Source organism: Varanus komodoensis, unplaced genomic scaffold (genome assembly GCF_004798865.1).
Source record: "Varanus komodoensis strain SLA01 unplaced genomic scaffold, ASM479886v1 scaffold2, whole genome shotgun sequence".
In the NCBI taxonomy this organism is placed as follows: Eukaryota; Metazoa; Chordata; class Lepidosauria; order Squamata; family Varanidae; genus Varanus; species Varanus komodoensis.
In genome coordinates, this window is record NW_025335568.1 from 12,563,844 (window position 1) to 12,586,902 (window position 23,059).

General features: G+C 45.6%; 2 protein-coding genes across 7 annotated transcripts in view; one reads left to right on the plus strand and one right to left on the minus strand.

Moving 5' to 3' along the window:
* Positions 1-5,164, plus strand: part of ARHGAP24 (Rho GTPase activating protein 24) — a 274,498-nt gene extending 269,334 nt beyond the window's left edge. For all 4 annotated transcript variants that reach the window (XM_044428535.1, XM_044428537.1, XM_044428538.1 and 1 more), the window contains one exon: positions 4,272-5,164. In XM_044428535.1, the coding sequence (XP_044284470.1) occupies positions 4,272-4,515 (244 nt within the window). In that variant the 3' untranslated portion in view covers positions 4,516-5,164. The remainder of the gene's footprint in view (positions 1-4,271) is intronic.
* A 14,876-nt stretch (positions 5,165-20,040) lies between these two features.
* Positions 20,041-23,059, minus strand: part of MAPK10 (mitogen-activated protein kinase 10) — a 116,380-nt gene continuing 113,361 nt past the window's right edge. For all 3 annotated transcript variants that reach the window (XM_044428743.1, XM_044428742.1, XM_044428744.1), the window contains one exon: positions 20,041-20,183. In XM_044428743.1, the coding sequence (XP_044284678.1) occupies positions 20,041-20,183 (143 nt within the window). The remainder of the gene's footprint in view (positions 20,184-23,059) is intronic.

The following is a 23,059-nucleotide window of genomic DNA, read 5'->3' on the forward strand; positions in this document are numbered from 1 at the left end:
CTAGGCAGCATCAAAATTATAAATATAACATACACACAAGAGAAGCAGTGTAGCATACTTATTACCGTGTTGGACTGGGACTTGGGAGGCCCAACTACTAGTCCCCAGTTAGCCAAGAAGCTCAGCAGGTGATTTTGGGCCAGTCCTTGACTGTAGCCTACCTTACAAGCTTGCTCTAAGGATGAAATGAAGAGGAGGAGGAGGATTATGTAAGCCACTTTGGGTTCCCTGCAGGAGAAAAGGCTGACTATAAATATAATAAATGTGTTACAATAAATAAGAAATAGTTTCCTGCCAGGTAGCCTATGGCCACATGGCGTTCCCATGGCCTGTGCACCTTGCCGGAGACCCAGTGGGGCATCCGGAGATGGTGAGTCCCCATCTGCAAGAAAGGTGGCGAGAGGGAACGAGCCCCAGGGCACCAGGTGAGCAAGAGCCTGGCCCTCTCGCGGCTAGCATCCCCTTGTGGCGTTGTGCGTTACACCCCGAAGCAGCAGCTGCCACCAGCTGCCTGGGACTCAGATGCTCCTGCCCCTGGTTGTCTGGAATCATGTTTCAGTTCGCCTCTTGAAATGGGCCAGACCAGTCCTCTGCGAAGTGTCCCTCTAGTATTGGCTGCCTGAACTTACCTGAGGCTTCGCCGCATCTGCCTCATTGAAAACCAAGTCATGTGCCATCCAAATAGGAGGGCGGAAAAGAGCACAGCTGTGCATTAAATGCAGTGCCAGTGCTAATTGAATAGGATAGAGCAGGAGAGGCACATTTTGAAACAGCTGTGGGAATGTATGCAGAAACATTGCTGTGGGGAAGTCAGTGACTCAGCTGGCTAACCACTGATGGGCCCCTCCAGAGCTCATTCTGCCCACCCTCCTGGTGGTCATCGACCTTTGAAGGGCATTTCTGGGGAGGGGGACATTTTTATCGACTCGGCAATGCCCGATTCACTGGCATGTCAAATAATGCCAACCCCAAACTCTCCTCCGCCTCCATTTCTGCCCCTACATCCTGAAGTTCTTCAGACCAGTTCTGGCTCAGTCTTCAACCTTGTTATAGCTTGCGCTTGTCCATGCTGTGTAGTCCAGGTAAATTTGCAGCCAGTGCCGGGGACAGCAAGAGTGGCTTCAGGGGGCTGCCAGATTGACAGACAGTGAAGCTCAGAAGGACGTGTCCCGTTGAGCTTCAGAGAAGCTGCAGCGACTTGATCGGCCTTTCAGGGGTTTCCCGTCTTCCTCACCCGCCTCCCTGCCCTGCGCAGCTTCTCTCTCTGACTTTCTTGGTGCAGTGGAGAGAAGCTGCAGTTCTGCTTCCACCCAGAAGTAAATCTGAGGATCTTCAGTGGTGCTGACTCAGAATTACATCATATTGGCTTGGATAACATGTAGCGACATGCCTACCCATCTCCTGCTTCTCCATGATTCTTTGCGAGGGGGCCAGAGGAGCTGTCATGTTGTTTTCTTTTTTAAAATACCTGCTCATTTGCACCTTTGCAGCTGTGGGCCATAGAATGGGGGGGGGGCGAGCAACAACTTTGTTTTAAAGGTCCATTTTCCTTCACACATCGCCATTCCAGCTCCTCCTCCTTTTTCTGCAATGGCATTTGCATGTAACACAAGATGCCATTTTCCACATGTGTCCCAACAGCAGTAGGAGCATTTTGTGATGAAGTTCCCCAATAAATAGAAGGGGCTTTACTGTAGCCCCCCCCCCCCACCACCACCCAAGTCCTGATTCAAAAGATCAAAGAGAGGATCAACTAAAAACCTCTCTTTTTAAAGGAAGGACAGAGGTACCTTTAGAAGTTCAGGTGCTGCCGAGTTCTGAACCATCTTTAACATGACTTGGCCCATCAAGCCAGCCTGTTTTCCCAGCTAACTTGGCAGCTGCATTCACCAAGTCATGAGAGCTATTCCGTGCTTCAAGTAATTCCAGGTTCCAGTGGAACACTTCCCTGAAACCTGGCTCCTCTGGGCCATTTCCTCAGTTGCGGCCTCTACCTGCAAAAGCATAATTCTCATCATTCCTCTCCTTCAAAGAGCAAAGAGGGTGTACGGGGGCCCTGCACTTCTTCTGGCACACTCCATCAAGCACTCAGCTCACACATCATCTTAGCTATGGGCCAGCGTGGTGTGTGTGACACCCGTTTCTTCTCCTTCTCAGCCAGGTAGGATGTACACTCTCCTTTGCAGAAGGAGCCTTCTCTCCGAAGTCATCCTCTCCTTGAAGAACTGCCTTGCCCAAGTCTAGTTCAAAGTCAGAGAAGCAGAAGAGGGGAGCAGAGTGTCCTTGATGCAAGGAATCCGCTCCAGGCAGAAGATCTGCTGGATTCCTTGGTTTCGGCTTCCTGGAGCCCAGTCTGCTGTGGAGCAGCCCAGACTCTGAGCTGCTGGGGAGCCCGCCCAGGGTTGTGGGACCCTTGCCACGAATCCAGCCCCACGAGCATCACATGCAGCGCCCTCCTCCAGGCCCACCTGGGGATGGTGGCGGGGGAAGGCTCCCAGTTGCTCACCTGGCGGTCTGTGAACACTCACAGACTTCTTTCAAGTGTAGCTCGCTTTCTTAGAGCGGGGCGAGCGCTGGAAGGAGTCCAACGGGCAGGCGCAATCCAAATTTGGAGAGGCTCAGCACATCTCTGGTCCTTGATGTTACCTTTCAACAGGTTCTTGGCAGTGGCCTGCGCAGGCCACATGCTCACTGTCTTCCTTGTTGTGCAGAGGCGTGCTGAATTTCTTTTCCAGTTGAAAACTTCCTTTCTAAATTTGCACCTATTTGTGTACAGTATTGTGTGCACGTTTGTGCGAAGTGGGGCTCCCTCTGGGGAGGGCTGATACATTTCTCGGGTGAGGTGCTGGAGACCATCCTGTTTGGCAGATTCTGACGACGTAGCAGGGAGGATTCACAAGAAAAGGAAAGTGAGGAATGGCCATGGAGGAGTAAAATTAAACAGGACTGGGTTTGTTTTAAAGCCACAGGCTTGGGGGATTTAGAACAGCCTCACAAGCACTGCTACTTTCTCCAGCAAGAAGTAATTGCAGAAAAATTGTGTTATTAAGAATTAACGATCGTGCTCAGTTTCTTCAAATAATTTCCACTCCCCACCCCTAACACAAGAGATTTTCAAAATATTTTTCCATTAGTCCCATATGATCTGCCTTTCTGATGCTGCACTAATTAATCAGGGTGGTTGCTTTAGGTCCAAGCATGGTTGTAATTCACTAAAGTACAAGGGTCATGCTTCCATTTAGGTAACATGAAAACTAATTATCTGACAGCCTTGACTACAAACAAAAGAAGCTTGTTTGTAAGGAGCAACCCTCCTCAAAGCAAAAAACAAAATAAACCTGTGGAGTGTGGAATATATATAAACTATAGCCACTCATTATTGATTTCTGCAGGAATCCACTTTAATTTGGTTGTTGCTACTGACAAATCAGGAGATCATTCATATGCATATTACCAAGGCTTCTACCGTGAAAGACAATGTCAAGAGATTCAGCTAAGGAGGCAAGGGTGTACTTCTTTGTCCCAAGGTGATGTTATAGCCATTATCATAACTGGCTGTTAAAAGAAGTATGGAGGAGATCGTTGATAACTGGAGATGGAATGTCCATGTTCAAAGGCAGGGTAGTTTTAAGACTGGAGATGTACAGCAATAGATGCCCATCAAGCCTAGGTCTGGCACATGAGCTCTCCAGGGGTATCTGGCTGGTCACGGTTTGAAACAGAAGGGTAAATTGCACTGTCCTTTGGCCAAATCCAGCAGTGGACTGGCTAGAGTAGAACACAAAGCCAACTCCTTGCTATTGGCCATTGGGAATGAAATTGCAAGTGAAAGCTTGAAGTTTAGCACCAAATTTACTAAGCCTATCTCAGCCATAGAGCACAGAACTCCATCACAGACGAGTATGCACAAGCATCTTATTGCTCGCCCCAAAATCAATCAAGCTGTTATAGATTTTCCATTCCAATGCTCAGAAAGGCTCGAGGCTGCTTGCAAATTTCCCACCATCACTTCGGCCTCCATTTTCACATGCCCAGAAATATACCCCGCAGCTGAGAGTCCCCAACAGCAGGCCCTGAAGGCAATTCCTGGCATGGCAGAACATTTCTTTTAATGCTACTGTGATGCATGAAACTGATGCATCACTTCTGCCAAGGGAAGTCCATCCTCCCTGCTTCTGAGCAGCAATAGATCCAGATTCTGGAAAGCGGCCTTCACGGGTCGTGTGCTGAGTTGTACGCTCAACCCTCCCCTTCTGTTTGTGCTCCTCCAGCCTTGAACAGAGGAATCTTTCCCTGGAGACAGAAATGATGAGCCTGCACGATGAACTAGAGCAAGAGAAGAAGAAGTTTACAATGGTAGAAATCAAAATGCGCAATGCCGAGCGGGCCAAAGAAGACGCTGAGAAGAGGAATGACATGCTGCAGAAGGAGATGGAGCAGTTCTTCTCAACATTTGGGGAACTGACGGTAGAGCCACGGAGGCCGGAAAGAGGGAACACCATATGGATCCAATGAACACTGCTGCTAACCAAGACTGTGGGATTCTGGGAAGAGGGTTGTTGGGATATTATATTGTAACAGGTGACTGGTCACCTGACTGAGGCTAGCACTCAACATGACCTTGTCAACCCTCAAAAGAAGACACCATGTCTACATCAAACAATCAATTGCATCTGCTGTGTGTACTTTTTAATTGAGAAATCATATTCCCTGAATGTGTCATACTGCTACTGTTAAGTGTTACAATTGGGTTTGTGTATATAGATTTTAAATAGGTCACCCTGGGGGTTGGGGCAGAGTAGGAAGAGACAAGAAAAATTATTTTAATGCAAGTCTTATATTTAAACTGGCAAATGGAACTTCATTGCAATCAAGCTTTATATCAAGGCTTTTTCTCCCTTGCACTTACTTAACATAATAAGCTATTTTTGGCATTGTGTTACCATCAGCTTATTTTATAAATTAATTTTTATTTGGTTGCCCCTCTCGCTGGGGAATTAAGATATATATATATAACTATATATATATAACTATATATATAAATATATATATAGTTAGCTATTAGCTATTAAAAAAAGATATTGTGTGACCGTGCTGTTTGTGCCAATTGATTTGCCCATGACCAAAAAACACCCTGTAAATAATTTTATAAAAATATAACATGAGCATCTATTAAGTTTGTACTCTTTTCTTTGTATTGGAAATAAAGCCCAGTCCAGTTCTGTGCGCAGGCAGATGCAAATAGTCCTCTCATGCAAAGGCGTTGCAGTTCTGGAGAATGGCACTATCGTTCAGTCATCATTTTGTGCTGAGAGGGAAAGTTATTAGCAGTTGTGGGTGGGGGCATGAGTCAGGATCAGGTCTAGAGCGCTACAGAGAAGAGTTGTTTCTTCCCATGTCGTGATCCTGCCAAAGATTCCTCCTCCATCTGCCAGTGGGATTTTTCTTCCCTTGCAAAGTAGCAGCTTTAAGGAAAGATTTTCATCAGAAATGCAGAGAATGGGTTCAGACAACACAATCACATACACTCAAGTAAGTTGTCATCGAACTGTGGGTTGTTGGTGAAATTCAGGTTATGTTGCCTGAACCCACCTAAGATCACAAACCTGATGAACAATCCACAGTTCACAATCCAACGATATGCCAGGAGTTCTCATGGGTTCTTCATGGTTAATAGTATGGCTTGCAGCACAGCTGGGTTCTGACAGCTCAATCACCCACAGTCCAGCAGTCGTCCATATTCAACTCCTAAGTGCAGGTGATTAGGTGAACCCAGTCCTTGTGAGGTGAAAGGTTTTTAAAAATCCATGCACTATGGTCTCCGTCCTGAGCAGGACTGAATAAACGTATCTCTTTTGGTTTTTCACAGTTGGTCATTTTCCTGGTCAGCCCTTTGTTTCAGCCTGCTTCAAAATCAGTTTGCAAACTTGGTCTCAAAAACAACTGCATGAATATTCATATTCATTTCTGTGCATTCTTCTCAGAATATAGACATTTTTGTATGTCTTGTCTGAGTGTGCACTTTTTGCAAGCAGTTTTTCCTTAACTGAAAGTGGATTTCTGTATAATTTACCCAAACCCACACATTTTTTCTTCACATTGTTTGAGTTGCAAATTGCATTGGGAAATTCTGGAAAGTATGGATCTGACACCCCAGTGTATTTGGATACGTTTGAGTGTAGGTCTGGCCCATGTATAGCTTCAGCAAGTGTGTACAGCAAATTTTTAGATAAAATTTTGGACTGAATGGATTTCACCCTCACACCTAATCCCTGCTCAGTCATTCTTCTTCCACAGCCATTTTAGACAGCTGTCTTGTTTTTCCTAGGACACATTGCCACATTCCTTGGGCCCTCAGGAGGGCAACCAGTGATAAGGGCCCAGAATCATGGCATCCAAAGGAACCATCTTGTCTAGTCTCCTAGGGCAGAATGCATTGTGGGAGGCAGGATACACTGGAGAACTGGTTTGCCCTTCTGTCCTCTAGATCACAACTTCCCATTTTCTCCAGCATCCCTGGAAGACACAGGCTTGGAGGAGGCTGGAATATTCCGAGACATTACGTATGCTGGTACCATGAAGGCTTTTTGGAGATTCATCTCTCATGGATGTGCAACTCATGACTTCACACTGCTGTTAGTAAGTGACTTGCTTGTATGTACTAACCAGTCCCAGAATTTAAATGATGCTCAGAATGATGGGCTATCCACCATCAGCCCTGGAAACTGAACAGGTGTTGCAGGGAACACAGACAGCTTGCTGTCCTATACTAAGACAGAGCGTTGGTCCTCCGAACAGAGTATTGTTTGCACTGACCAGCAGACTCTCCCCCAGTCCCCTGCAGCCTAATATCCTCCAATCATCCCCTGCCAGAAGGATCGACAGAGATGCAGGGCAAACAATCAAGGAATCTGTTCATCAATGACTCTGCCATGTTCGTACTGAAAAATAAGGGTGGGTGGAGCTAGATGAGGAAAGGTTTGCAACAGTCCTGTTCTGAGTCCCGCTATCCTGAAAGCAAGTTTTCCCTACGGCTTGAAGATCATGACAGAGATGATCCAAAACTGACTGGCACAATATAAAATGATAAATAAATTGGATGTAATAGCAGGTAATTGCCCTACAGAATCACTGTGGTTCTGCCTCTTCAAGCAGGTAGGATCAATACTCCCACAATCAGGAGTGGTTTCTTGAGCAGTCAGACTTCATGGGTCAAGCACTCATTTATGGAAGCAGGAGCACCAGGTCATCCACCCTCTCTGTTTCAGACAATCTTTCCATTTCCTGCCATCCTGTCAGAGCTGGCGAAGGCACGAGCTGGTAACTTCTTTAACAGCTGTGCTGAGGAGTTGCAACTTAGCCCTGCAATCTGCTCAGGCCATGACTGTACAGTGAGCGATAACAAGGAGTGCTTCTGTGCATACAGTCTGCTCCCAGGTCCATCTGGAGACTTGGAAACTGCCTTGGTTCCCTGAGGGATGGTCCATATCTAGCAAAGCAGTGGGTGTTCTGAATCACTATTCCGACTCAGTGATGGAGTGGATGTATGCTAATAAATGGAAAATTTCCAGACCAGGTAAAGGCACTTTTGGTCAGTAGGAAACCTGGGCTTGGGTGCCTTGTTTGGAAAGGGGTGCTTTGCCCTGAAGATTCAAGTCCAGTGCTGATGGACTTGGCTTTGCTCTTGCGGCCAGAATTTTTGCACCACTTCAGACGGCACTATTCCCCAGTAAAAGTAACTTGGACCACCCTTCTTTTATTTTCTAACTTTTTGCTGGGATGTAAGTTTTGGTTTTGTGCATTGGGGTGATACATTCGGCTTGAATGTGTTTCTCTGAATATCACCAGCTGGCTCTCTGTGTAATGGGCATTCTATTGTGCTTTGTGGAGACAAGTATGTGATTTGGTATTTGAGATCCAAACATTCCCTCTGCTTCATGAGTAGATTCTTGGGGTATGTAGCTTTTCTGACAGTTTCACCAATTTGTCTTCTGGGAATTGGATGGTTTGTGAATGGCCACACCCACAATAGACACCACTTGCGAGCAAGAAGTCCCCCAGCGGCTGCCATTTTGTGCATAAAATATTCTCTCAATGTTGCAAATGTACCCAGGGTAGGGAACCTACAGCTTCCACAGAACAAGCATTCAGCACTCCCGAAGAAGCATTTTCTTTTGCCAGGTGCCTGGCTCATAAATACCCGACTCTTCCCCCATTCCCTTTGCTGCTGGAATGCTATTCCTGTGATTCGGCATGATTCTGGTCTTTGCTGCCCTGCTTCATTGTTTGAATGTGTACTGTTTTACAGGCAGGGTTTTAATTTTACTTTAAAGTGTCTGTCTGTAAAGATGCAGTCTTATGCATGTCTAGGGCTTCTCTTAATGAGACACAGGCTAAATGTTTCTGATTCCTCCTTCACAGTAATTTGCAGGCGCATTACACGACGTCTCCTGCGTTTTCCAAGCATTCCCACAGCTTGGGAATCACTTGCTTAAGTGAGGAAAATTATCTGGAAATGGTAGAATGGAAAGGAATAAAAAGCTTGTGTATTTTTGTAGTTTTACTATACTGCAATGCCACCTTGTGCTTCCGTAATGGAAATTATGGAACGGCAGGGGAAAAGAGGATCTTGTGGGCAATCATGAAGCCAATTGGGGGGAGTTTAGGATAGACCCAAGGAAATACTTCCTCACTCAGCATATAGTGAAAAAGTGAGCTTTGCTGCCATGAGAATTGGTGAAGGCCACCAATCCGGATGGCTTTAAAAGGGGCTTGGATGGATTCATGAAGGAGGAGGCCACCAGGGGCTACTAGCCTTGCTGGCTATGTGTTACCTCCTTTTGCAGAGCTGAGATGCCTGCATAGCCCAGCCACTGAGGAGCTTGGTCTGGCGGAGGTCTCACACCCATCCTGCTTGGGGGATCCTGTGAGCAGCTGGTTTGCCACCATGTGAACAGGGTGCTGGTACAGTCCGATAAAGCATGACACTGCCTACGATTTTGTTTTATGCACATATGTAGGTCTGTATATTCAAAAGAATTCAGAAGCAGGAGGCTTGGTAAAGTGGCAGTTCAAGACTTATTTAGAGAATCCCTGAGAAGAAAAAAGTCCTACAACTCCCAGGATGCAGGGGACTGCTAGCAGCAGTCAGACTTTGTTTTTGGTTTGGTTTGGTGTGGTGTGTGGTGTGGTGTGGTTTGGTTTGGTGTAAAAGGACATAGGATTGTGTCCTAAGCCACTCCACAAGCGTCTTGATAGGAAAATGGCCTGAAAATAATATATAAAGTAAGATGAATAATCTTATCACTGCATACCCATGAATGCCTCTCCTTACTCCAGTGGTTTACTAGAAATCCCTCTTGGTCTCAGGATGTTGGATTTAGATATATCTGAATTTCTGTTGAATGGTTTGGAAATCATTGCCCACATAGAACAGAACCCCAAATAATTAAGACAACAACACACAAAATATTTAGACAAGAACTCCAAAAGGAATTTTTTCTTTTTTTGGCACAAAGGGGAAAATAGATTCCCTTCTGCTTTTAATAACTGAAAACAAACAGAAGTTAGAATGCATCGACTCAACACTGATCCACAAAAGGTTGATGAACAAAGCCAAGACCCTCCAATCCCCCTTGCACCACCCACAGCAAACAATGAAAGGTAGAAAGAAAAATGGCTGGAAAAGTAAACAAAATGGAACTATGTTCATTTCCTTATCAAATGTCACATTTGTCAGTTCATCATCCATATTCAGTGGTTGTGACTTATCACGTTCAAAACTAAGACCTCGCAATGAAGTTGGACACTTTTTCGTCTTCCAGTCTTGATGCTGAACAGTAGCTCTTGCTTTGTGTGTGTGTGTTTGTTTTCTCCGTATACGTATATATATAGAGAGAGAAAGAGATAAAAACTACTTTTATCAACACTGAGAGGTTACACTCCTGGTCATTGTGAATTATATTTGGAAGTCCAATCATGCAGAACTACAGGCAGGTGCAACTTAGGTCTCATTACAGGATGGACATGGCAAGGTGAACAGTTTGGTTTTGCTCATTGGGGTTGTAGATCCGGGTACCATTGTTGCAAAACATATTACTGGCCATAAGTCCCACTTATTCAATTTACTAAATATACAGAAATCTCTATATACAACTTGAACCCTTTGTGCCTTTTCCTCACTGGCTCATCACCAATGGAGGAAAGTGACAGAGGTACTGCTTGGAGGCATAGGGTGGCCTTTGAAATATACCAGAAGTGTGATGATGGTTATAGGTAAGTTACAGAAAGAGAGGGAGAAGACTGGTGCAGGTACTTACAGACTGTGTGCCTTGCTAAATAGGAGAAATGCACAGCCCTGCTCAAAAGCAAGCATCCAGTTTGTTGAACTGAGTGTATCTTGTATTCTTGGGACCATAATTTTTAAGCTCTTGCCGATGGGCTGGTTCCACTGAAGCCAATATTAGGAAGTGGCCTTACAGTGAGTCCAACCACCTCTGCCTACTTCAGTAAGATCCACTCTGATGAAGAGCTCTTCCAGGCTTCAGGCAAGGGTCTGCCATCTCTGCTATGCTGTGAACTGAACCTTGGTTTTCTTGTGTTTTTTAATATGCAAATTTTGGGATTGCCTTCTGAACTGTATCAAGCTAGCTTGTTGTACCACTCTGGCTTGGGCCGGCGAAGGCTGGGGTCCCTTCTACTGCTAGATGCCATGGTCCCAGACATTTGAGTTAGCGGCCGACTTCCCTATTTCACCTGCCCTCAAAACACTATGCACCTGCCCTGCAGCAGGCGAACTTTCTCGTGAGCCAGGGGTGCAGAGCCTCTTTCAGCTCAAAGGGTGAATTCTGCTTCAGAGGTGCTCTTAGGGATGGCATTCCAAGGATGGGTGAAGCTGAAGGGGCTGGGCTAAAATGTAAAAAACACCAGCTTTCATCAGTTTAAAGCTTGTGCTGTCAGGGCCTTCACTTGCTGCTGCTCACATGTCCTTGGACAGGACTTCGGGGCCTTTTCAGATGCCGTATCTGCCCAAGTGTGTCAGCGCAGCATTGCTGGTACTGACCATCATGGCCTTCAGCTTAGGAAGCAACCCAGGAGCTGCAGAACCAAAGAGCTAGGCCTACCACATGTTCACACACCCCAGTCCAGCAAGAGGGAGCCATGATTCTTGCAGGCATGCTTGGTACGCAGAGCTGGGAAGCAACTCTCTTGCCCTGCCACTCACACAGAGCACTTTGCTATGTGCAGATGGAGTGGCGTCACCATTTTGTCACTATAATCCTAAAGTGCTAAGAGCAGACTGCAATGCCATCCGATAATCCAGGTGTCAGTAAATAGGTTATGGGGGAGGGGAGGGAGGAAGAGTAAATTGCTATGCAGATTAAAAGTCTATTGACACATGCACACTCTGACTTTTGCATTTCCTGTGCCAGACATTCAAATTAAAACTTGTGTTGTCTAGAATGAGGGTTTGTTTTACATCTAGCTCACTTCCTTGTGCTATGTTGCATTAAAAACCTTTGCACAGAAGGCAGAATTGTGCATATGAGACTAAAGGGAGATTCTTTATGTCAGTTGCTGTAAATGCTCGAAACTTCTGGGATACCATCAGCGCTCGCTCGCGCGCGCGCGCTCTCTCTCTCTCTCTCTCTCTCTCTCTCTCTCTCTCTCTCTCTCTCTCTATTTTAGCTTAAAGGAAATGTCTCCCAGTCCCTTTGCTAAGTTTACTTATCTGATCAATCTCACTCTTTTCTTCCACTCCTTTCATGAAGGGCAGCTTAATCCACAAAGGTACTTGATGCACATGGATTTAGGCCCATCAAAGACAAACTGAAATAAGGCAGGTATACAAACACACACTTTCACAGGGCTGTTTGTTTCCTGCAGGGGCAGAGATGTTCAGGGGCATGAAAGAAATTTCTAAAGAAAAGCTGGAAAGGCTTGCTTCAAAATGACCACCATGACCTCAACCAGGAACTTACCTTCCTCGGACCAGGTCACGGAAACAAGATGACATCTGCCTTTCCCTCATACAGGCTATCAGAAGTATATAGCCCAGCTCCAGATACCTGGTTGCCACATAGCTAGGTACATTAGTTAAAACCTATTTATTTTAATGATCCCTTTCTTCTAGCCTTTTTATAAGAATGCAGTGGGGTACCCTAAGCCGTTGCAAGTATGGCCTTTGAAAATCCTGCCATGGTCTATGGAATCGTGATGCTGCCTGCTGGATCAAAGGAGACGTCCCATCCTGCTTCCCACACCGGCCCACCAAGGAGTCTCTGGGAGACTCACAAGGAGATGATGGTGACTGACAGTCCCCCTACCTCAGCATTCAGTTGACAACCCACCTCCTAACTGGGTCATTATTGTGGCGCCCACAGGCCCAGTGTGACTGTGGACGGCTTTCACAGTGCCTGTCCCGGAGCCTCGTGATGACAAACTCCTACCAATTTCATTTAATTAAAAGAATTATAGGAGAGCCTTGGGGGCTGCAAAACAGACTGTTATCCTCCAGCACCAACTTTGTTTGAGTGCTTTAGGGTTTTGGAACGGAGACACCCCATCCCCACATCTCTTCCTGGCTCTTAAGTTCTCCAGCAAGTTCTTCTCACCAGTTTGAACTGCAATGATTTAGTCCCAAAATAAGAATAGAATCACACACACTTTCACGGGGCTATCTTTCTTTGGGGAACACTTTTCAAAGATCTTGCAGTGGGAGGGAGGTAGGATACATTTCTGAAGAAACTTTGGGGTGGGGATCGGTGGAGGCAGTCATCTCTGTTAAACCCCATGAATAATGTTGAACACTTGGATAGGATTATTCCTGTTTGTCCGCACTTCATGGGGAGCATCCCTGTGGCTACAACTTTTTGCAGCTTTGCCATTTGGAGCAGTGGTAAGATGATGATGATGATGATGATGATGATGATGATGATGATGATGATGATGATGGTAGAACCCTCTGCCACATCATATTTATTATAGAAAGTCCTCACCCCTTTCCCTTGTTATTGAGAAAATTTCATTTAGATATTTCTTCCTGATCCTTCAGTCATAGAAAATATGGAGACTTACACTGCTTCAGACCCTAGCAATGCAAAAGGAAAACAAATACAGCCTGGAACAAGAACTGAGAGCTGGGACAAGGAATGCAGGACTTGGCATTTCTCTTCTAGTAGGAAATATCCACCAGACCTTTGGGCCGGATGAGGCAGGACTGCAGCTGTAGGAGTGCCATTAAATTATCCCTGAAACAAAGGCAGCTTTGAGGGGTATGCAAAATGTTCGTAGGAGCTGCTACCCTGTCAGAAAGGGTTACCTCTGCTTCCTGGGTGATGCAAAGACTGTTCATACTGCTGCTCTGGAATTTGCTAACACCAAGATGTCATGTGGGACAGCAAAGTTAGGTAGCTATAAAAAGGGATCAGAAAAAATTATGAAGGATTAGGTTGCCCATGGCTACCAGCCATGATAGGCATATATTATCTCCAGTATTTGAGGCCATTTGCTTTTCTATACCAGCTTCCAGGGGATGTTAGCAGGAGATAGCTATCTATTGCATTTCTGCCCTACTGCTGCATCCCACAAGCAATTGATTGTTCACAGTGTGATCAGAATATTGAACTAGATGGACACTGGCGTAATCCAACACAGCTCGTCTTCGGTTCCTATGCCTAGCATGGAAATTTTAACAAACTAGACACGTTAACTGTCGTGGAGGTCACATCTAGACAGCACAGTTTAAGGAAAGAAGGTTTACCATTGATTGTACCATATCATGGTGAATTTGAATGAATATATGAAGCTTCTTCCACATGAAGAAGCATTTGATGTGGTTAACAGAGATGGTACTAAGTCATTCCAAGCAACATACTCCCACTGAACTGGTTTTTGGAGCACAGCCTTAAGTCACAGCCTGTGAAGCTCCCTGTCCTCTTGGCTTTACAGAAATTGCTCTACAGTAGATAGATGATTTATTCCAGGCATCTTTCTTCACTGACACTGAACAGAAATAAAGTTTAAAGTAATACCATCCATGAACCAAGCACACATATTGTCAGAGAGAGAGAGAGGGAGAGAGAGAGATGTAGTACATCATAAACAGGGCTGTTTCTCCTGCTCAGTAAAAATGGATCTATTCCTTATCCAACCTTAATCTCACCCCACAAAACCATTTTTCCTTAATATGTGTTGTGCAATAATTCTACTATTTCCCCCCACTACAACCACTTTTCAAGTCACACTTTCACATTCAAACCAAGCTCAGCCATCAGACTGTAGAAAACACAGAGCTCTGGGTAAGAGTATATGGACAATGTCCTACCTACAAGGATACAGTAGATGGAGTTTAGCTGAGCACCTACATATGAAACATTTGTGTGGGTCTCACAAAATTAAGGCACAATCCTGTGCATTTTTAGACATAAACACAGCCTACAGTTCCTAGCATGTCCTAGAGTTGTAGGCCCTTTTTCTGAGCTGTGCACTTATAGACTTAAAAAAGAGGCAAACCTACAACTAAACAATACTCAAGAGCAAACCAGTTGGTTTTCCAAAGCTACCCTTATAAAATCTCATTTTTTCTTGGGATATATTTATTCCCTTGGTCAGCGTTCTTCTCTCCATGATATATGGAACCATCAGGGTCAGACACCGGAGAGAACAAATCTTCACCATCTTCCAGATCTGACATTTTATTCAAGTTGGGAAGAAGACTGAACACAGGCAGGTGTAACCAGCTATCCCATAATGAGCTGCAATGCTCACTTCTGCACTACTGACAAAAGCAGAGGAGTCCTATCTATCATTTCATCTTTTTTTTTCCATTTGTGAGGCTTGCACTAGGGTCTCATTCACATGAATGCATGTCAAAACTTTTGAAATCCCTACATATAGAAAGCTAGCACTTCAGGGAAAAGTTCTTTTTGTTTATTATGTTTATATCTCACTTTTCCTCCTAGAACCAGTGTGCATGATCCTCCCATACCCCAAGTCACCCTCATGCCAACCCCTGAGAGTTAATGACTGGTTCAGGTCACTCAAAGAGCTCCATGGCTGAGAAGGGAACCTGGCTCTCCCAGATCCCTGGCTCTCCCTGTGTCACTGTTTATACACAGGAAACGATTTGTGTAGTAAAGTGAATCACACAAACCCTGCCTGTCTTCTGAAGTGATACACAACTGGCAGAGAGATGCTGCACATCTTCTGGGAAGCCCCCAAAATATGCTTCAGAAGTACCAGAGAATCTTTGCTTTTTACCCAATGCAACTCACAGCTGAAGGTAACGCTGCCCCCTCCCCACCCAGCCCCAGCAGGAACTATGTGACTTTAAGAGCTGCCCAACAGACTGAAATTCAGATGGTGCCATTTTTACTAGCATGGGAATCCTCATTGCCAGTCTCTTCTTCAGAAAACTGAGTCCTGGAAAGGAGCTGGCTACAATTGTCACTTGGTTTTATGACCAGCATTGTAAAAATATTAAAAACCTACTGAATTTCATCACAGTAGATTTGCTTGGTGATACAGAAAAAGCTCTAAAGTCACGGAAAGGTTAACTAGCTTATAGGAAACCAAAGGCTCTAGAACCGGGGTTTATTCAACTGACCAATTTTTGAAGCATTCAATAGCTGGACTTAAGCATTTAATAATCCACTGTTATGTTTTGGTCTGGTGACTTCTCCAGAGATTGCTTCTCCATTGACCAACCAATGCAGCAAAACCCAGGACAATAACCAGCCTAGACAAGGAGTGCGCAGGAGCTGTTCAGGGATCCTTCTGACCTCGAACATGATCACCTAGACTTGACCAAGTGGGAAACAGACCCAGCTGCGTTCCCGTTGTGGAATCTGGACAGACGTTGCCAACAGGGGAAGCCAGGCACCCTGCATCATGCAGAGCTCTTTAGTCTGAGTCATCAGAAATGCCCAGAGTCAGAAGAATGTTAATAAAATTAGCTTCGTGTCTTTGGAGCAGGGAGAAGGAACGGGAAAGGAAAGGTTGCACAGCCCTAAGTAGTCACCAAAGTCCACCTCAAGCAAAATTCAAGGTGAATTTGGAGGTATCTGCTTGGATAAAAGTTAAAAAACCCCTGAGATATCTGAGGGAAGTTTACAAAAGAATGTCTAGCAACAATTATTGGGGGCTGACTGGGCTGCACATCCCTAAAAAACTGGAGGCTTGATTACTGGTTATAACTGACTTTGTCATGCTGTTTGCACGAAAGCTGTGAACAAATCCTGTTCGTTAAAAATGTTGTATAGCACATACAACTTCCAGAAACAATCTAAAATCTATGGCAGCACCACTAAATGCCCATCCCTTGGTCTCCATATTCTTTGAACTGATGCAAGCAAGAACGGTGCAGAACAGTAAGACAGATGGCTATGGATGGTCGTGTTAAAACCTTTTCAAAGCCACTCTGTGGCAATGATTTTCATGTTAATTGTGCAAAATGCTTGTTTTCCCTCCCTGGTTTGGAAAGAAAATTAGTTTCAAAAGGCCTGTAGGTTTCCCTGGATGGCTCTGAGCACTAACTCATGATTCACTTTCACTGAGCCATTAATGGCTTTATAAGCCTGTAAGAACTCCACACCTCACCACCTTTCTTCTAAGCTAAGCCCTAGAACAGTTTACACATATCTTCACGAAAAGGAAATCCCAACCCCTTAGATTATTTTAATTCTCCTTTCTGTAGTTGAATGGCACCCTTTAGAGATACACTGACCAGAATGCCAACCAGTACCAAGGGTGGACTGCACACTTATACAACTACTGATGACATTAGCGCTTGATTTCCGGTCCCTTTCCTGACAATCCCTAACACCACATTTGCCCTTTTTACAGCAAGCTGATATTTTTGATGAGTGTTCTCTGATGATCATTAAGCGTATCTTTACCAGGTGACTACAGATGGTACCCAAACTTTAACTGGGTCCCAACTTTGTACTTAAATGGAATTTCATCTACCATTCTTTCAACCTGATCTAGAGAGGTTTTGAAACTGTCCAAGAACTGCTTGGCATTTCACCACCCTCTGTAATTTGCTGGCTTCTGAAAGCCCAGCTGCTTTAACGCTATTATGGACTGCAGCTTCTGATATCAACTGACAAGCACATCTCCTAGTGATCTTTGACTCCAAGCACCTCCCAGTTACCTGTGGCATCTGTACCAAAATGGCAGATAGCTGGAAACGCTTTGGAATTGCCCGTAACAGCAGGCAGGAGAATACGCAGCAAACAAATGCCATTATTGCTTCAAACATCATTCCACCCTTATTGCCTTAGTGAGACCCCCCCAAAGCATGACTGTGCCCCCTTTACGTACTGCCATGTGCCATGTGCCAAGCGCACTGGGCTTTCTTCTGGGTTGAGTTGAGGTTACAGTGCCAAATGCAGGTAATGCTATTTCATGGCTTTTAGAAAGAATTCAGGGCAATACATCAAGCACCGCTGCTTTATGATTTCCATTCCCATAGCAGATGCATGTGGCCTCTATGAATGCATGACTCACAGGTGCAAAAGCGGCACTTGGCGGATTGCCCCCATATTGCTAATTTATATTATTTTATATTATTTTCAGTCATAACCTATTGCTTATTGCTGTTATATGCACTGCACTAACAAAAGTGTTCTGATTCTTTTTCTTGAAAGAAAAATCCATCTACTCGCTTTTCACTGCCAGAGGAGCGACCTGGTGTGCACATCTGCTTTGCATGGTCAAACAGAACAGACACCAAGGCCCATCATGCATGAAGCAATCAGACTGGTTCCTTATCAGGCTCATCGAGACATACCTCTTGCAACAGTGCCTTCTCAGCCTTCTGGTGGCTTGGAGACAAGGAGCCTCTGGCTTGCTGGATGCATGCGCAAGCACTGTGGGTGCCGGTGTGGGAGCATTTTAGAGACAGGTCCTAATAAAGAGGTAGCAGTGGGGAAAATGACGATGCTGACATAATTTCGGTGTTAATATTTCCAGAAGAGAAATGGTTGAAGCAGATTTTCAGAGTGTCATCACAGCCTCAAGCACCTTATCTGGGATGCTCCAGGCTTTCTCTGCTCCTTCTTTCTGAACTTTTCTGAATAAGTATATATGAAATAAGAATGCTCCAGAAGAAAGGAGACCCAGGTGCAGGACTCTGCCAGGAGACAACCTTTGTTGCTTGGACTGTTCCACCTTTCTCTAGCTAAGAACTTCTAGGTGATGGTTTCTGGAAACCCTTCAACCTGACAAGAGAAATTACGGGCTTGGACAGAACAAATCTACAAGCCCTATTTGCCTCACTACAATAGGGCACAGCCTCCCTTTTTGTCTCAGTCCAGGAGCTTGGTACCTTATTTACGCCACCAGCTACCATGCCCCCCTCAAGTAAAGAAGAAGCCAGCAGCATTTTCAGCCTCATGAAACTGACCTCACCAGGGCTTGATCAGGGAAGCAGGAGGAACAACAGAGATGCCTTGGCATCCCAAGCATGGCCCAGCACTGGGTATCTGATTGGTAGACTGCCACATGGCTAGCTGTGCTCATTAAAGACTATTTGATTTTTGCAATCTCTTTCTTCAACTTTTTAATCCAAACAAAATGGGATAACTCTAACCAGCTGGAGTGACAGTCCCACCCTCCCTTTAGCTAAGACTGTAAGAAGCTTCCTGCTAGATCAACTGGAAGGACGCATCCTGCTTCTCACATTGGCCAAGCGAGAGGCCTCTAAGAGCCCATTCACAGAACACGATGTCGGTAGCCTTCCCTTCTGGCAACTCTCCTACCTAAGCATTCATCCGGGCTGCCTGAGCCTCCCAACTTTAGTCTATTTAATTTTTCTTTAATTAAAATTAGCTAGAAGGCTGGGAGGGGTACAAGCCAAAGCGCTGCCTTCCAACAACACCTTTAAATGGGGTCAAAAGATTATTTTCTGCAGTTTTCTGTAGTTTGGCCCTCAGGTTGCCTTTGTTGACTTGCAAATTCCTTCCTCATCTCACCTGTTTGGCTTCTGGAAAACCAGTTTTGTGACCACAGCTGCCAAATCCCTCCACAGCAGCCTTTTGTGAGACCACCCAAGACACTCCCACAAAGTGCCAATTGTGTCCACCAACCCAAACACACTGGGGACCCCAGTCAGTATAAAAACAACTGGCTGGACCTCTTTCCTTAAGAAAACTTTGAACAAACCTCTGTTAAAAAATAATGCTGAAATGTACGATTCTACATCATCAGGCCTCTAGGAGAGCTTCGGTTTTACTTTTCTGATGGCTTCCTCAACAACCCTTACATGTATTTGCTCAAAAGTAAGGCCCACAGTGAGGCTTCTGCCCAAGTAAGTGGGTATAGGATTGCTGCAGTAACCTAACCGATGGCCCATCTAAACATACTGTACATTGAGAAGTATATTACAGGGGAAATTTGCATTTTAAAAAACATACACCAAGAGGTTCGGTTCTCCACTGCAGGCTGTGTGTACACATGAACACTCCTGCCGTTGAGATATATGTACACACACAGCTGCCTATATATATCTATATATTTATATATCCTGAAATGCATATTTGCATGTATGTACACCAAGATACATGTGTGTTTCCCTGTCTCCCCAGACAGGAGCAGGGAGGGCTTGGGCAGGCACACATGTATACACGTAAAATGGGATGGGATCTGCCCACCTTGTCATGCCAGCGTGAAAAAGGACAGTTGCAGGTTGCTGGTTTTGCAGCCATTAAATTTTGCGGTTTTATGAAACGAGGCTTTGTTTAAGTATTTTTTCTCTTTTTGTTTTCTTTGCAGTAAGCATCATTGGAAGAAGACCAAAGCAGAGCAACTATAAGTTAAACATACACTTGAGCTTAGCTGCATTTACATATCTCTTTTAGGAGAAGCAGGCTCAAAGGGGTTTGTTTCATTTAATTGTTACGTGTGTGTGTTTGTTGGCAATTGTTGCTTCCTTGCCAGCATCGCATCTCTTGAGAACCACCGTGATTTCCCCACCCCACCCCGCCCTAAATTATATCATCTTCGGAAGAAGGTTGGGTTTCGCAGGCAGGCGGCTAGTCACCTGCAACAACCGAGGGGTCCCGCAGAAGCTTCCAAGCTGCTGTCAGTGTCCGACGCCAGGGTCTGGTCTGTGGACATGGAGGAGATGTCGTTGACGGAGGAGGATGGAGGGAGGCTTTCGCTGCTGTTCACTGCTGCACCTGTGCTAAGAAAACGAACACCGGCGTGATTCAACCTGAAAGCCGGCAGGCAGCCTTGCAGCTGCCGACCGCGGGAAACACAGTGCCGCTTTTAGCACGGCCGGCTCAGACAACATGGCAGCCTGCTTTGCAGCTCTTTCTTTATGGTATTTATTTATTGCGTACCATATTTATGTCCCGCCCTTTCAAGTAGCTCTTACATAAGTCTCTTCCTCCTCTCAAGCATATCCTCACAACAGCAGCCCTGTGAGGTAGGTTGGGCTGAGGGTCTGTGATTGGCCCAGAGTCACCCAGTTGGCTCCATGGCTGAGCGGGGACTCGAACCCAGAGCTCCTGAGTCCCAGTCCCACACCCTTAACCACACTGGCTGTCAATGATCTTCCAGGCGCAAAGCATCACCGTTACATCATGTTGGCGGCAAGAAAACGTCCAGTACGAAGATCACAAGAAAGCCTGGGAGGTCTTCAGCTCTCTACTTCCAGTAAAGGCTAGCAAATCTGAAAAGCTCACGTATCTGCAGTCTTTGACTTGGCCTAATAGGAGTTTTACACTATATGGATTTCAGAGGAGCTGTAAGGTGTCGGGTCCAACGAAGTGAGAGTGCTGGGAAACAGCTGCCAACAGCATTGGGGCCCCACCTCTGTGTATTTCCCTCAGAAGGAAAAAGGAGATGCACGTGCCCTTCTCCAGGGCCAGCAGCACCTGTGAGACCCCTGGGGGCTTCCCTGCCTGTGCTAGCAGCAAGCAATTCAAAGAGCAGTAGTTAGATCTCCAGTTCTGGGACAGAACTAAATGGGGGGGAGGAATGCTGGGGCCCTGTCATCTGCCTATAGATGTCAGGTGCCAGACCAGCCTTGAGCACCTCCTGTTCGGAGGGGATGCCTGGCCTATGTGTTTACAGGTGAGCATCCTCCATACCAGTGTATAAAATGTCATGTGAGGATCATGTACATGGGCTTATTCACAGAAGCATCACTTGAATTTCTCATTAGCTGATCATCAATGTGTAATGAGAGAGGCAATAAGAGAGGTTTGGTCTGTTGTGTTTTGCCCTGTGGTTGTAGGGACACCTTGTCATGTCATGGCAAAAATCAACTTATGAAGGGCAGGGGAAGAGAGAGAAAGAGGGCCGGGCGGAGGAAGGAAGGGGACGAAGATGCTTAATATCAGTATATGCGTCAAACCTTTCTGAACAGGTGCCTGGAAATATTTTTCAGCTAGGTATGCTAAAAGCATGAAATGATCTAGCACAAACTATTCAAGCCCGAAACCAGGCAGTTCATTTCTTAATATATTAAAGTTGGTCAGCCAAGACTAAAGCTTTTTTCTTTAATAGCTAGCCTACTTTTCCAAGGCACATAATAATAGGATGAAAATAAGTTAGGGCAGTCTTTGCTACCTTTGAAAATAGGACAGACACTCTGGTACAAGTCTGGAAAGACCCCTGCTGAATCTAAACAACATCACAAGCCATTTGTTCTCTCTCTCCGCAAGGATGAGCATATCAAACACAGAGAAACTCACTTGTTGGCTCATGCACAGGCAGCTTTAAGTCCTGAAGTGGCCAACTGGCCTTGCCCGTGGTGGACAAGCAGGTATCATTCCCTGTTTCCACCACACCTGACTCAAGATGTGCCACCCTGTGTGTTTGAAGGCCCTGTATGAATAATCTCCCAAGCAAAGGCGGCATCAAGGTAGGCATGACTGGGCACATGCTGAGGGTCCACACCCCAACTAGGGCCCACTTCCAAAGTAGACCAGAGTTTTGCATCCAGCTTGTAATGCTGCTTCTTCCTCCAGCCCAGTCAGTGCTTCTGCTGAGGAAGAGGAGCAGTAGATGCCACTGCTAGATGTCCAGTGTCTGATTTGTGGCATGGTCCGTGGGGAGCAAGCTACGGCTGCTGCTCTTGCTCTTGAAAAGCAAGATAATAAGGGAGATAAAAGGGATAATGAAGGAGATAGAAGGGAATGTTAGGAAATATATCACTTGGTGTATTTTCTGATCATTTTTTTAAAAGTTATTCATTACATCTGCAGAACTTCTTTTTCCTCCAAGACATCCAAGATCTCCCTCTTCCCCATTTTATCTGGACAACAGCACCGGCTCTCAGTCTGCCAAGCAAGAAAGTAGTGGCCATCATGAGGAAGAAGTCGAGAGGATGGCAGTGCAGAGGAGACATTCTTGCTGGAGGAAGGGCACGTGGAGAGGGCATGCCCGAGGCCCCTGAGATACCTGAAGCTGGTCCTGTTTCCATACCTCTCTGCTGAGGAGGAGCAGAGTGGGTCAGGCCTTCATGGAAACTGGCTTCCATGAAGTGATTCTCCATGAGCATCTTCAGATTCCTGGGGAAGGGGGGAAGGTTGCGCCTTTTCCTTCACGACCTAAGCAAACCCACGCTTCAGATAAATGTCAAAATGGAGCCTATGCTGGGGAAAGCATTCTGTCACCCACAAGCTCATTCCCAGTGCAACTGCTCAGGTCAGACCCCCAACAAGTGCAATGGGCCCCTATTCTGGGAAAGAAGGAGAGGAGCATGTCAGAGAAAGAGAGAGAAAAGGGTGGCAATAAGAAAAGAAACGGCAGCCCTCTTCACTTTTGCACTGGACCAGCTTCTGCTCCTGCCCACCAGAGCCCCCACCTCTGGTCTATGATATGAATTGGATGCTAGTTTGGAGTACTAGAAACAGAGGAAAACATAGAAACAAAGCAAGTCAGAAGGGGCCTCCCAGACCATCTTGTCTTAACCCTGGATCCAGCCAGCTCCACGCATGTAATCCCCAACATGTGATTGTCCAGTCTTTCCTTGAACACCTTCACTGAGGGCCTCAACCACCTCCCTTGGAAGCCCATCTGAGGGGCCCTAACCATCAGGAAG